General features: G+C 43.5%; 1 protein-coding gene across 3 annotated transcripts in view; it reads right to left on the minus strand.

Annotated features, from left to right (window-relative positions):
- Positions 1–16106, minus strand: part of LOC144688937 (TLE family member 5-like) — a 647395-nt gene that overhangs the window by 77576 nt on the left and 553713 nt on the right. For all 3 annotated transcript variants that reach the window (XM_078555989.1, XM_078555990.1, XM_078555988.1), the window contains one exon: positions 1921–2018. In XM_078555989.1, coding sequence (XP_078412115.1) covers positions 1921–2018 — 98 coding nt within the window. The remainder of the gene's footprint in view (positions 1–1920; positions 2019–16106) is intronic.

Raw genomic sequence — 16106 nt, forward strand, 5'->3', positions numbered from 1 at the left:
AAAACTCCTCATCTCTGTCCTAAGTGGCTTCCCCTTCATTTTGAAACCACGTCCCCTGGTTCGAGACTCCACAGCCAGGGGAAACATCTTACCTACATCTACCATGTCTATCCCTTTAAGTATTTTGCAGGTTTCAATGAGATCACCTTTCATTCTTCAAAACTCTAGAGAATATAGGCCCAGTTTCCCCAAAATCTCTTCATAGGATAGTCCCATCATCCCAGGAACAAGTCTGGTGAACTTCTGTTGCATTCCCTCTATGGCAATATCCTTCCAAAGGTAAGGGGACCAAAACTGCACACACTGCTTCAGATGCAGTCTAACCAATATTCTATACAATTGAAGCAAGACTTCACTACTCTTGTACTCAAATCCTCTTGTGATAAAGGCTAACATACCTTAGCCTTCCTAATTGCTCACTACACCTGCATGTTAACCTTCAGTGACTTATTAACAAGGACACCCAGGTTCCTTTTGTACATCTATACTTCCTAATCTCACCATTTAAGAAATACCCTGTACATCTGTTCCTCCCAAAATGAATAACTTCACATTTTTCCACATTATATTCCATCTGCCATATTCTTGCCCGCTCAATAAGTCTATCCAAATCCTCCCGTAGCCACTTTGCATCTTCCTCACAACACACATTCCCACCTAGCTTTGTGTTATCCGCAAACTTGAAAGTACTAGATTCGGTCCCCACATCGGTAATCAGTGTTCCCCCATAATTTGAAACTCTACTGGGTCAACTGTAAAGAAAATTCTCACACCTCATTCAGTTGGAAGCTCTTTTAGCTCCCAGTCAGAAGGTTGTAGGTTCAAGCTCTGCTCCAGAAATTTGGTCTCAATGCATCAAATATGTAACTTTTGGGCAGGATGTTGGACAAATCTGCCCTTTCAGGAGGATGTAAAAGATTCCATGGCACCATTTCGAGGACAGCTGGAAAGTTTGCCTGGTGGCTCGGTCAATATTTATATCCCTCAAGAATATCGCTAAAACAAAATTCTCTGGTCATTTCTCTCACTGTTGTTCATGTGTAAATTGGCTGCCCACATTCTCCTACATTACAACAGTGCCTACACTTCAAAAGTAATTATATGGCTGTGAAGGGTTTTGGAACATCCATGAAAGGTGTTTTTTTAAATGCAAGATGGTTCAGCCAAAGCTGACTAGATTGGTTCCTGGGATGAGGAGCGTTGTCTTACACTGAGATGCCAAGTAAACTGGGCCTATACTACTCTGGAGTTTAGAAGAATGAGAGGTGATCTCATTGAAACAAGACTCTGGAGGGGCTTGACAGGGTAGATACAGAGGTTGTTTTCTCTGCTTAAAGAATCTGGAACACAGGGCACTGTCTCAGAATACAGCACCGATCATTTAGGATCGTAGGATTGAGATGAGGAGAAATTTCTTCACTAAAAGGGTTGCGAATCTCTGGAATTCTCTGCCCTCGAGAGTTGTGGATGCTCCATGGTTGACGATCTTCAAGGCTGAGATAGACAGATTTTTGGTCTCTCAGGATATCAAGGGCTAGGAGGGGGTTGAATGGGAAAGTGAAATTGATCCACTATCATATTGAATAGCAGAGCAAGCTCAAGGGACTGAATAGCCTGAATACTCCTGCTCCTGTTCTTATTTCTTTAAGTTCATTCTTGCTTCCTCCTCAGTTTGACAGCACAGTTTGGTGTGACTGGTGTGCACAGGTCCAATGCAGCTGCCTATACCAGACAGTAGTTGCAGCATAAGTTATGACTCAAAAGACTGGCGTTGAGTTTCAAGCATCAATATAAAATTATTGGCATCTTAATGTGCACTAGAGCTTAGCTGGAATGAATTGCAACTTTCACCTTTCAGTACTGTCATTTATTATCCTAAAGTGAAATGGTTTCCAGTATATGAAAGAAAAATCTCATTACCTGTGATACTGTGCTTGCAGAAACTGAAACTCATCTTTGATTCGATCACAAGAGTCCGAGGTAGTAAACTTCAACTGTTGTGCTGACTGTGATGGAGCCTTTAAAGCAAAAAAAAACAAGGAAGTTAATGAAGAGACAAAACAACCTGCGATTGAATTAGTCACGCTAACCTGCAAGCGTAGAACAGAGGCACATGTCTGTTCAGGATGATTTCTTCACGGGTATAAAATATTGTAAAAAATGCAGGACAGAATGCTGCTTGAAGACTTGTTGATGCTAGTTGCTTGATTTTCTAGCTTTGAAGGGAAGGCTTTTTGACAAAACAGACACTTCATTAACACGCTTGTCAAACATGTCTGGTTTTCCTCAGTCTCTGTATAAGAAATAGGAGAAGACCCTACAGCGCATTGAACCTGTTCTGCCATTCTGTATGACCATGGATGATCTTGGGCTTCAACTCCACTTTACCACCCGCTCCCCATATCCCTTCATTCTCTGAGACACCAAATATCTGCCTATCTCAGCCTTAATTATATTCAATGATGCAGCATCCACAAACCTTTGGTGCAGAGAATTCCAAAGATTCACAACCCTCTCAATGAAGAAATTTCTCCTCATCTCAGTCCTAAATGATCAGCCCCTTTACCCTGAAACTGTACCCATATTTCTGGATTACCCAGCCAGAGGAAACAACATCTCAGTATCTACCCTGACAAGTCCTTTCATTATCTTGACTATTTCAATGAGATCACCTCTCATTCCACTAAACTCCAGAGAAAACAGACCCAATTTGCTCAGCTGCTCATCATAGGACAGCCCCCTCATCACAGGGACCAATCTAGTGAACATTTATTGTGCTGTCTCCAATGCAAACATATCCTTCCTTAAATATGGAGTCCAAAATTACACACACTATATCAGGTGTGGTCTCACCAAAGCCCCGTACAATTGCAGCAAGATATCTTTATTCTCGTACTTCAATCCCTTTGCGATAAAGGCCAACATGCCACTTGCTTACCTAATTGTTTGCTGTACCTGCGTGCTGACTTTGTGTTTCTGTACGAGTACACCCAAGTCTTTCTGAACATCAACAATTACACGTTCATGCCTTTTAAGATATGTATATATCTCCTCTGTATGAGAACCAATGATTAAAGATTGCCTTTACTGCCTCAAACTTCAATGCAATTTTTGTGAGGGTATTCACTCTCCTCCTAACTATTCCTTTTTCTTCCCCTCTTTGTCCTGCAGATTTTCTCCCTGTCCTCTGCTACCCTGAAGGCACGGATTTTGTGCTATATTTGGATGCACAGGAGCCAGTCACCCTCCACTTGTGTCCAATCTTCACATGTGAGTTGACACAGTAAATGATGGCAAGTTATTCAGCTGTAGGATTGCAAGGGGAGAACTGATCCAGTCATCACTCAGCACATGTACATGTGCACCTTCTGGCAAAGGTAGTTAATCAATAGGAACCAGAAACGGGTACCCTGGCTGATTTTCCTCCCTCTCACAAAGTGTATCAAGGGAAGCTGCAGTATCTTCAGTTGTTGCTGATTTGTTTAGGCTCAAAACATCTCCGCATACCTACATGTAATGAAGAACACCCCTGAAGTGCAATAACTTTTAACAGAGCTCCTCATGGTCTTAATTAGCAAAGCCAACTGCCTCCTCCTAATTGGGACAGCACAACAGTAAACTGGGTTACAGAGAGAAGCAGCAATTTTGCAAAAAGCTCCCAACTGGGAAATAAGCTGATCTGATATTTCATTGAAAGACACCACTACCAAATTCGACACCCATGCTTAGAACAGAGATGTAGTCTTTCTATTTTTGCCCAGTTCATCTGGTCTCCTTAGGTCACAACTGGGAAGAAGGCGGCAAATGGTTTGTTGCCAGGTTTCTTGTCAATGCTATTCTGGAGATGACCAAAAACAAAATGTAGCACAAGCATAGAAGAATGCCGTCCCTCAAGCTCCCTTCGCCCATCAGAGATAACCGAGCATGCTGATGCACCCCCATGCCATAGCCGCCATTTTCCAAATTGGTACCTCAATGACACGGGGAATGGAACCCGTTGTGCGCTTGTTGGGACCGAGATTCTCAATGCATTTATGGAAAAGCAGCACCTTTCAGAATAAACTTGGCCCGAAATCATGTTTGCTATTCGTCCTAGGGAATTGGAATCGGTAATGAATATGGGTTATGGCAAGTCCAGAATTAAAACATTTAAACTCCAATCCATGTGTTTAAGTGTGTTGCTTTTGGGCTGGGGGTGAATGTTAACTGCAGCAAACTGCAACCAGAGTTTGGCCTCGCTATAGCCTGAGTCAGCTTTCATTTCCAGAGGCCGGGGAAGGCAAGTCAGCTCAGGGAAGAGTAAATACAGAAAACAAGCACCAACAAGTTAAAAGGGATGAAAGAAAATCACTACTCTGGCATAGCACTGTGCATACTGGAAGACAGCCCACCGGTGTTTAAGCAAGCCAAGCAGCACCTGGCTATCAGTTGAGCTTTTAAAAAAACCCAACAGGGCTGCCTCTACCCAAGCCGGAGTCCACAATAACGCTGTCAGCCATTTCTAAGTAAGTATATATAAAAAGGTAGCTTATAAAAAGAGGCTCGAGTGTACAGTCAGTCTGCCAACAAATCCTCGGCTATCCACATGCCCGGAACACAAATTTAAATATCAATGTCCTATGCATTATTAAAAAGCACCCTCAGTTCAAACTACATATTAATGGCTCCAGTATGGGAAAACAATTTCAGCTCTGGAATAAATATGGCCTCTAGCTGCTTCAAACAAGAGATAATGTGTTTCCTGTTTCAATGCACAGCCTGCATGGTCTCACACTTGACAGCAGCAGGAAGAAATAGAGCTGTGCTTTCCCGAGCACAGGTCCATCACCTCTTCCCCCCCACCCCACCCCACCTCACACAAAGCAACGTGAGGTGCAAATGCAATTCATTGGGATAAAGTAAGAAAATCTGGATGAAACGGATGCTGCAAATTAAGAGATCGCAGAAGCATTTTCCCCTCTCAAGATTTCTGAAACGTTGAAATTCCTTTCCGTAAAAATATTATTTTTCCCCCTTGCATTTTCTCCCTCTTCCCCCTTTTGTGCTCCGAGTCCGAGAGCAAACCCCAGTTAACCCTTGAAATGCTTAGAAAGCAGGCTGCATTAATCAAGGGGAGTAATCGAACGGGTTAAGGGTTAACCTGCCTTTGTCGTCAAATTGCCCAAACTCAGGTCCTGCCTGGGCTTTGAGGTAATGCAAAACTTCGCTACAAAAGAATCTCTGACATCATCAAATCAGCCGTTTTAAAGCACCCAGTTGAGAATATGCCCCGGAGGGCAGCAGGGCTCGAAACGGCCACAAGTCCAGTCCAACAAAGAACAGTACATTTTGCAACGGGCACTGGCCCAAATCCCGCCAGCCCATCCCCTCTCAGCTGAGAGGTTCCACCTAGTCCTGCGAGTTGACTTATCCAAAAAGGCACCAACTATCTTGAAAATCTTCACATAGCCATGATTACGTACATTAATTAACACACTGATATATATGAGTGTAAAAACGTGAAGGGTTGTCCCACTCCCTGAAACATTATCCCATCTTTCTTTCACCTGCTACTAAGGGTTTCAACTCTTGTTGGACATATTCCTGGAGGTCATTGAGGTGTCAGCTGTGGCTCAGTTCATAGCACCCTCGCCTTTGAATCAGAGGGTTGTGGGTTCATGTCCCACTCCCGGAAAACCAAGAACTGTGATTGTACTCGAAAGAGTTGCAATCTGTGACTGTTGATAACTCGAAAGAGTTTCCTGGAGGTCATATCATATGGCTAACTCCTTCCAACCACCAGTGGAACAGCCTTTCCCCCCACCTCTTCTGCAAACAAACAAAGTGTTCAAGTGAAAAGGAATTGAAGATAAGAAATTAAGAAATAGGAGCAGTAGGCTATAGAGTCCCTCGAGCCTGCTCCACGAGTGAATAAGATTATGGCTGATCTGATTTTGGCCTTAACTCCTCTTTTTGCCTGACCCCTATAACCCTCAACTTTTCTATAGTTCAAGCATGTGTCTGTCTGTATGTATTCAATGACTTGGCCGCCACAGCCCTGTGCAATGGAGAGTTCTGAAGATTCATGACCCTCAAGAGACGAAATTCCTCCTCATTGCCATCTTAAATGGGTGAACATTTTTTTTAATGCCCATGAATTTCCTCCTGGAGAAGTGTCTGGCAAATTAATCCTTAAACCCTGGAAGCTCCAGGACAATTCTGGAAGTTTGACAACCCGACCTCTGCTGCAGACCTCCCACGTTCAGAATCCGCCTGAACGCGCTTGTTTATTTCTGTTGATTTCCCCCATGTGTTTATTTCGTACAGTGACAAGATGTCGTCGTCACTGGAAGAATTGCCTGGGAGGAGTCACTAAAAACCCGACCGTGCGAAAGCGTCAAATTAGTTTAAGAGGAGACAAGTCATTAACCCGGAGTGTTTCAGTCCCAAGTCATTTTAACATCGCACGTGTGCTGATTGTGTAGCCGAGCACCGCTTAGCTCATTAATCCCTTGCAGCTCATCCTTCTACACAATGCTGTCGGCATTCGCTGTTTATCCAAAAAAAAGTCTGGAAAAGGCATGTGGAAAAGGTCCGAAATGTGACATTTTACGAAAATTGTGCCGATGATGAGAGTTTGTCCAACCACAGTGCTGAAGTTGGCTCCTACAATTTGTTTCATTACTCTATTCACCCAACTCTGAACTTGTAGTTCATACAACTGAGTGTGCAAAAAAAAAAATCTGCCCCTGTTGGAAAAGAGCAACACTTAATTCCCAATGACAACCCGAGTGTGACACTACTCCTCCTCGCTATAAGGGACTTGTCTGTAAGCAGAGAAAATTCACCAGTGCGCATTCTTTAGTTGATGCACTGGTCAGCTTATAGGAAAAGAAAGGCTGTAAGATTATGGGTGACATTGCCATGGTTACCAGACCACAAGAGTGCGTTACAAATCACATGAACGCAACACAGCTACTTAGGATAAGCTTCAATTGGCAAATAAGAGTTGATCATCTTATACAGGTCTATCTCCAAAACATCTCAGCCCTTTATGTTTCCTTCAGGCCTACGTGCATTATTGCTGCTGGTAGCTTTAGGAAACATTACACCACATTACAGCCAGAGAGTAGTTTTATATTTCTGCAGCACGTCTCACAGAGGACGACATTTCGCGAGAGTTTTACCGGCGAGAGTTAAGGGGAGAAGGGGCCACCAAGCAATTCAGCAAAGCTGATTGCTGGGGGCACAGTCAAGGCACCAGGCTTTTAAGGAGTCGTCTTTGGAAGATGGGGGTGGGGACAAAAAAGGGTAGCATGGTGGCAACGCGACTGGCCAATAATCCAGGGGCCCCATCTAATGCTCCAAAGGCAAATTCAAATCCAACTATGCCAGCTAAGGTAATGCTAATTAATTAGCAAATCTACAATAAGGTGCTAGTCTCATTAATAATGATCATGATCAGGGATTGTTGCAAAAACTCATTTGGTTTGCTAAAGCCCTTCAGAGGAGGAATCTGTCGTCTTCACCTGGTCTGGCCTATGTGATTCCAAATCCACAGTAATGTGGCTGATTCTTAACTGCCTTCTGAAGCTGCATAGCAAGCCACTCAGTTGTATCAAACTGCTACACACAGGACTGAGTGTGCACCTGCACTACACAGTTTTGGAACACAGCTCACCAACACCTTCTCGAGGGCAATAAATCCTGGCCCAGCCAGTGACACTTAGAGCCCAAGAATAATATGGTGCCTGTAAGAACCCAGGCCCTTGAGGCCTGGCACCACGAAGGACACTGGGGCAGTCCGAAGAGAGGCTGGAGAAGACGAGATGAGGTTGTTACCCTCAGAGCACAGAGGTTAAGAGGAGATTTGATAGAGATGTTCAAAATCATGAACGGCTTTGATAGCATTAAAAAAAAAATCCGAATGGGACTAGTTGGATTGCTCTACAAACTGGCAGAGGCATGATGGGCCAAATGGCCTCCTTCTGCGCTATATCATTCTAGGATACAAGCTAGGTGGATAGACAGGTACTTCAGGGGGGATCCACAAAGAGTAATTCTGTCAGAAGCAGGGGCCAGAACGTCATAACCCACTGGAAATACCATCCTTGCCCCGGCACCCAATCCTCTCAGATCCCTGGCAAATCAGACATCTATTTCTTTTAAAAGCTTCATCCACGTGCACTGCTATGTAGCAAAAGAATAAATCTTCTCCTTTCCACACATCGTTCTTTACTGGCCAGATAACGTGCTAAGACCATCGCAGGCGTTCACAAATTGAGGGAATCGGGCGTTGTTGCCTACCACTCTGGCTCGTGCTGTGGGAGAACTACAACTCCAGGCACGCCCGGGCGTTCTGGCCCAAGTGCCGAGAGCGGCAAGGGAGACAAAGCCACGCATGCACAAGGGCAATCTACTCGGGAGAGGTCACGACAACCTGGCCATGGGATCGGGGGTTCTAAGGTGCAAAAAAAAAGCCCACGTGACAAAGGTTAGCCCAGAGCTGAACAGGTCACAGTTGAAGTACTGTTGCTAGCTCTGTGCAGCCAGTGCTCAGAAAGGTCCGCGGGGAGCTGCGGCTCAGAAGCCCGGGAACTGTCGGCAGCTCCGTGCTGCTGGAAAGTTGGGGTTGAGAGAAGCCCTGGAGTAGTGTCAGCTCAGTGAAACTTAAGTGCGGTTGCCTGCTCCGCAAAGCCGGCAGTTGTTGGCAGCAGCGTGGCTGAGGAGCTGATCCCCCTGCCTGTGTTTAGCTGCTGGAGTATAGCCTGGCCAGCACAGTGGGAGGCAGTCTCAGGATTAGGTCAGCTCAGCTGGAAAAGACGGCCAAGGAGGCTGGACTTGGAAGCAGGTTTGGTGAGGATCGTATGTGTGGAACTCGGGCGGATCCACAATTGGCTGGGGATCCGCCTGGCTCTTTCAGGGAAAGGAGCGGAGACCCCTCATGAGGAAGGCAGAGTTCGAAAGAATTTTTTGTGACTCACAATGATCACTGACGTCTGGGTGGGCTGCTGAGAAAATTCGTGAGTTCTGTTTTGGTTATATCGGCCACTTAGTAGTAACCACAGTTTGCCTATTAATTTATGTTTACCTCATTAATTCTGGATGTCAGAATATAAGATAGATCACATCGATTGTTTGCTTTGCTGACTTTTGTACAGTAAAAATTCTTCTGCATGTTTAAAAACCATAGAATCTTGTGGCTTCATTCTCTAAGGAACTGGAATTTCAAATTTTGTTGACTTTACAAAAGTTACTGGCCCCTAACTGGATCGTAACAACAAGGTTACAAAAATTCTGTGAAGGAGGTAATTTGGCCCATCTCAGTTCCATCCAAGTAAGTTTCAAATTCTCCCCATTACAGTATCGTATTTGATTGTTTCTTCAATGACTCTGGTGTTTTTACCTTCATTACTTTACCCTGTAGACCATTAGAAGTGTCAATCGTTCTATGAAAAAGAACTTCCCAACATCAGTGTTAAGTTTGCAATTGACCAGTTTTAGTTTGAAGCTGTACTCCATTGTCTCATCTTGCAATTCAGTTTAAAATCATGCCATTTACCAGGCAGTCCGAGACAACAATGTCACCTCTCAGACATCTCCTTTCAAACCTAAACTGTTCAAGCACTGTTCTGAAACAAACTGCAGGGAGCAAGTTGTCGGACTCGTCCTCCCTGTGTGCAAGTGCTTGACCCCACATGGAGATCCATAACTCTACCACACAAGGTGGTCACAGAGGTGGATGTACATTATTGGCACAGGGCACTGAGGTTCTAAATATGCTGCACCACCCAAAACTGCTCTGTAAAATTTTACTGTGGAGCCACTGTTCCTTATGTAATGCTTAGCAGTAGGTTTCTTTTTGCCTATGATCATGTCCTCACCTCAGCAGATAGCTTTTCCACAGGGATTTTAAAGCTTTGGATCATTCTCCTTCCTGTCTTCCATAAGACCTATTGTTATCCATTAAGAGCAAATTTAACTCCCTTAATTTGTCTTCATAAATATTGAATAAAAATACCTTTAACACACTGTTACTGAAAAATTAAAGACTGCACATGAGAAACAAGTATGCACATTATTAAGATGACATAGTTCAAAGGCTGAACAATAGGGTATGTATGTGCACTATTAAGAGTAAATGAAGAGCTCTGAGAATGAGACCGACCGCAGCTTTGAAGGTTCGTGCTGACTAGAACCAAGCTGTCACACACATGCACAGCCTCCCATGAGATTCTACAGAACATTCTTTCGAAATGATCTCAGTGCAATGCAACGTTATCCAGAGCCCAGTCTAAAGAGTCCACAGATCTGAGAGTTCAGCACATGTGCCAAAGTACACATTGTGCACAAACCCAAGTATGCCCTTCAGAAGAAAAATCCTTGCAAGTCAACTCTGAAGCCTACAGCATACGCAGTGTGAAGTCTGCAATTGTGATTGGAGGGCTTAATTTAAATCACCATGGGGAAAACTATCTAGGAATGTCCACTTGATGCTTAGATGGCCCAAAAGAACTGTCTGGAGCAATTATCAGCATTGAGTGGACATTCTGTTGGGAAGCAAACTTGAAAGAGATGACAGATGCAGGTAACCGTTAGCTGGATCAATGGTACATGAAAGTGCACGATTATGATGAGGTAGGTGTTGCATTAAATTGGTATGGAAATTTACAGTGGAATGTTGAGACTTGGTTGTAGCGATGTAGCCTTAAGTAACAGGTTTTTGTCAGGGGCAGTCAGGAGACTGGGGTGAGGAAAAAGAGAGCCAGAGAGCATGTGTAAGCAATAGAGTACCCAATAGAGACAGAGGGAGGAATGGACAGAGAGAGAGAGAGGGAGAGAGTAGCCAAGTGAGGGAGTGCACAAAAGAAAGCAAAATAGTGAGGAGAAAAAGTGGGTAGAGAAATAGGGTTGTGTTTAGCTGGACTGAAGAGCTTTGACCCGGGCTGTCTCAGTCATCTTTAGCGTACACCAGATATGCAACCCCCTGAATTTTATTTATAAGAATTGAAACAATGAATATAAATCAATAGCAGTGACCTTTAAGCAACCTTTAAGTCGAACGTTCATATTTTTCCCCCAGGTGCTGAATGCAGCCATTATGATTACAATCAGAGTCTGCCTAAACAGATGCCACTAGTGTGGTAATGTCAAGCTCTATTCATTTAAATAAAAGCCATCTGCAAGAGCAAACAAGAAAGAATTCAGGCACGAAAGTTACTCTTCTCTTTACTGGCCTGCAATGGTAATCCTGTGGTTGCTAAAACAATTGTTAGCATGAAGCCAGCAGCAACCCCAAGTTCCGTTTTGCAAAGCAGTCACTACGAGGCTTCAGTAAGAGGCTAACAGCAAATTGAAATTTTCATACAGTGCCCACCTGACCTGTGAGAAACATGAAGAGCACAAGTTCTTCTGCTAAAATGTGTGGCACTACGGGAGAGCAAGTATTTGAGCCCTGTAATAAATACTGGTGGCGTTTGATTGGCCACTGGTGGCGGCAGTGACAGGAGTAATCGTGAGGAGTTGAATCGAGAGCATCAATGACGTGCATTTTCACATTCCAAGGAACAATGCTAATTGGACAAATTCAACACTGAGGCAAAGGAGGGGAACATTAGGGTAGGTGACCCAGCATGGATTCGATGTGCCAAATGGCCTCTTGTGCCATAATGATTCATTCACCATGACCAAAATGCAGTCAAAGAGGTAGGCTTTAAGCAGTGTCTTGGAGGAGGATCTTGGAGAAGAGGTGGAGGGATTTGGATAAAGAATTCCAGAGGATAGACTGCTCAAGGCACAGGCACCAATGATTGCCAAATGGTGTTGGGGAGGGGAGGGCGGGTAGGAGTATGCACAAGTATAGTCAAATCACATTGGCTGAAACGTCATTGTTCTGATCATACATGGGTATTAACAGACTCAAGTAGGAGCACTCGAGCTTTTGGTCTTCATAGGACACAGGTACAAACCACTGAGATTTGAGGGCCAAAAATTACTGAAGAATTTCCAATCTATGTTAAAACGGCGCATTGGAAAATCTAGGCCATAACGATACTCCTAATGTGTATATTTGTCAAGATGTTGGGCCCAAAGATCTGGTCAATGAGATTCAAGAATTCTATCTGGGGTGACAATGCCAAAAATAGCCCATTTCCAAACTTCCAACTGCAAAATATTTAAATAGGGCAAACAAGCAACTACAAGGTCTAATCACAATAGATTGAACTGCATGGGATGTATCAGCTGGATTCCTTAGACTCACAGTCCAATTGTGGCCCAGAACAGCGGTTAGACATCTCTCTACATAAGAAATAGGAAGAGCAGATCATCTGCCTCCTCAAGCCTGCCCTGCCATTCAATACAATCATGCACCGTGCTCCACATCAACTCCATTTTCCCATCCTTCCTTCATATCCTTCGATTCCCTTAGCGTCCAAAAATCTATCAATCTCAACCTTGAAAAGACTCAATGACTGAGCATCCACAGTCCCCTGGGGTAGAGAATTCTAAAGTGGCACAACCCTCTGAGTGAAGGAATTTCTCATCTCAATCCTATATTCCGACCCCTTATCCTGAGATAACGAAATGTAGTTCTAGACTGTCTGCATTTACCCTATATAACCCTCTGAAGAATTTTATACATTTCAATGAGATCACCTCTCATTTTTCTAAGCTTCAGAGAATATAGGCCCATGTTACTCAATCATTCCTCAAACAACAACCCTCACTAGTTTGGCTCCTAGGATTTCAAGGTTGTCCTTCGACGAGAGACTGAATAAATTGGGCCTATAAATCTCTGAAGTTTAGAAGAATGAGAAATGATCTCATTGAAACAAGATTTAGAAGGGGCTTGACAGGTTAGACACAGCGGCTGTTTCTATTGGTTGGGGAAATCTAGAGCACAGGGGCACAGTCCCAGGATTAGGGGCCAATCCTTTAAGGACTGAGATGAGGAAAGGTTTCTTCACTCAAATGGTTGTGAATATTTGAAATTCTCTACCCTAAAAGACTGTGAATGCTCCATCATTGAACATACCCAAGGCGGAGATAAACAGATTTTTGGTCTCTCAGGGAATCAGAAAATATGAGACCGGGCAAGAAAGTCAAGTTGAGGCCAAAGATCAGCCATGATCGTATTGAATGGTGAAGCAGGCTCAAGGACCTGTATGGTCTATTTCTGCTCGTATTTCTGACGTTCTTTCAACTCAAGAATGAAACTAGCCCATCCCTTCACAAGTGCATTTTATATATTGGATTTCTTCTGTCCGATTCTGGGAGCCCAACATCAGTGAGCAGGATCCCACCTTTATGCTGTTGAATTTGGCTTCTGTGGATCACAGGCAGACTCAGGGGCCAGTCGAGAGTTGGTAAGAAAAGGATTCTCAAAGATTTCGGATTTCTGTCTGCCCAGTGTCTTTTCGTACTTATTGACTCACGAGCATCCTTCCTGCAACTATTTTTTGGGTGATTGATCTATCCCCGAGAATTCACAGTGTTCCTGGGAGTGTAACAATATTTAGAAGAATCCACAGCAACGTGATGGTATTCACAACAAGGTCTCTGGAAAAGCGACTATATTGGTAGGTGGTCCACAGGGATGCAACAATGTTTGCTTGGCGGCACTACTCCCACCACTGCTACCACCAGTGGTCAATCTGCAAGCTACCTCAGGGTTTATCATGGAGATGCAATGATGTTAGCAATGGCCATCTCTGGAATGAGAGGATATTTATAGGTGGTCTCCTACAAAGGAGTTGTTTCACAAAGCGAAAATTCCCTCTCCCATATTGGTTGGCTTGACAAGGCTTTTATATTAAAAAAAAGGACGATTAGACTTTTAATTAAAACAATTAAAACTGTTTAGTAAGCACAAGTCTAATTGATTAAAATTTTAAAATTAAATATACCCTCATTCCACTAAATACAATTTCAATGAGAAACTTTAAGAAGCATTTCGTGCAACTAACATTCATATTCACATTCAGTGATGACCTTCTATTTCAGATGTGAATCTCATCACTCGAGTTATTCAATCAGCTTCCCTCCTCAAATTTTTATGATTCCCCACGCACTCTACCTGCCCAAGGCTGTCTGCAACCTTCATGTTTTTTTGAGTCAGCGAGGAGAGTGGTGGGACTGCCTCAGCCACATGCTCACAGTCGGTGTTACTCTCAGCACACTCCTGCTGGGTGCAGCTGATCCTCACATCATGAACCCACTCATCCGGAGCTTGAAACCTTTGCCCGCTGCCTCCCAGAGTAGAATATCAAGTGACTTCAACTGGTGACAATCAGCTAATAAAGGAAAGCGAATTCAAAGGTCAGATTTGAGCACGTGGCTCTGAAAGAATCCAAAGTACCACTTGTTAAAGCTTTATATTGATCTCCATTTTAATTTTTCCGGTAATTTTATTCCTATCATTTTTGTTTTCAAAGGACAGCAAGCATTGATTGTAGTCATTGATTTACAGATGGATTTGCAATGGGAACTTCAATAGGTTACATTTACATTGCTTTACTCTAGTGCAAATAGTACATCGATTCAACTCCACAGCTGCTGTGGTAACAGAATCACAATGTGGTAATCTTAGTATCTGGGTCCACATTGGATGGACAAATGGAGGTGTCACTTTGCGCTACTGCCTCGTGTGAGGCATTTCCAATGGGCCATCAGGCACCCTTCCTTTTCCTCAATAAGTACATTTTTCCAAGGCACTGGCCAGAGTTACTTGATAAGTAGAAATTTTTTTTAAAAGATGTTCATGAATGTGATAGAGATTTCAGAAACTCGCTTAAAAGCACCATTTGCTGGTCTCAACCTGCAGCTTAATTGGTGCAGGCAACTGTTTATGTACAGAATTTGCATTTTAAATGTTCATCGAGACAGGTTTGACATTGAATGTTAACGGAGGAAAACTGACAACTGGCAGCAAGCACAAACAGAAGGTATTCAATAATGTATATGCAGCACATCAGGTACTGCAATGGGCAGAAAAAAAAGATTTTACTTTGGATGGAAGATTTTGTTCCTTTGAAAATGAAGATCACGGTTCAAGCAGATGCAAGAGATGGTCAGGAAATGCCGAAGGGTCGTTGGATCAAAATGAGAGGTTAAAAGTTCATTTTGCAAGTGCAATGTTTGGTTTAATCATAGAGGGCGTACTGCTACTGGCCTCAATGCATCTTGAGCCAGAAGTCAGCCATGGCTCTCATCCTGATCACTGCCCTGTTGCAAAGTGTTTAAAGGTGAGGAAAGATTGGACTCAGCTGTGATGTCCCCCACAACCTAACGGTCTACTGGCACACTTTCATATCAGAAATGAAGAACGGTCACAGAGGGGAGGTATCAGATGTTGCCATCACTCAACAAGGACTCACCAGGGAATAAGTGTGGGAGAGGTGAGGAAATAACTGATCTATGAAAAACCATTCCTCATCAGGCCCTGTATCAAACCACTCCTCCCAAGTGGCTCTCTCGATATTGCACCTACATAAAAACCAGTCCAAATATAATCAGTTATGAATGTCGACATGGAAATATATTCGCCTGAATTGTGGCATATCCACAAGGCTCCATTAACTGAAGCTCTTTCTGTACAGGTTCAAGGGTCAAAGGTAAGCCACTCAACAGTACAAGTCGGATTCTGCAGCCCATGGTCTTGTTCTGAAAGCCTCCAGGTTAGGACCAAATGATGTAAATTTGCTGCACTAATTCCACAATCAGATCAGTGCAAAGAATAAAACTTAATTCCCCATTTAAATCGGTCCCATAACGCTTGTGTCGGGCCTACTGCAAAGTGCTATCCGGTTTATTCATCAAACAGCTGCCAATACGCTATGCAGGAAAACAGCTTCATACTTAAATCCAATATGTTTAGGGTGAGATTTTCATTTATCACCCCAGGTTAGCCTCACTAATAAGCGACAGACCTGTAATCACCAATACATAGCATTAAACCTCTCCAGGCTCTGCACACATTTCCAAGGGCTAAACATACAATTGCACTGCTTAAGTTTTCAGGTCAAGTGGGTGTTTCCAGTTCAAGTGGGCAGAATACAAAATTTTCCCAGTTCCAGTACTATGCTTTATCAAAATCCCACTGACAATACAGTCAAGCCTGCGCATTC

The sequence above is a fragment of the Cetorhinus maximus genome, chromosome 13, assembly GCF_964194155.1.
Source record: "Cetorhinus maximus chromosome 13, sCetMax3.hap1.1, whole genome shotgun sequence".
NCBI lineage: Eukaryota > Metazoa > Chordata > Chondrichthyes > Lamniformes > Cetorhinidae > Cetorhinus > Cetorhinus maximus.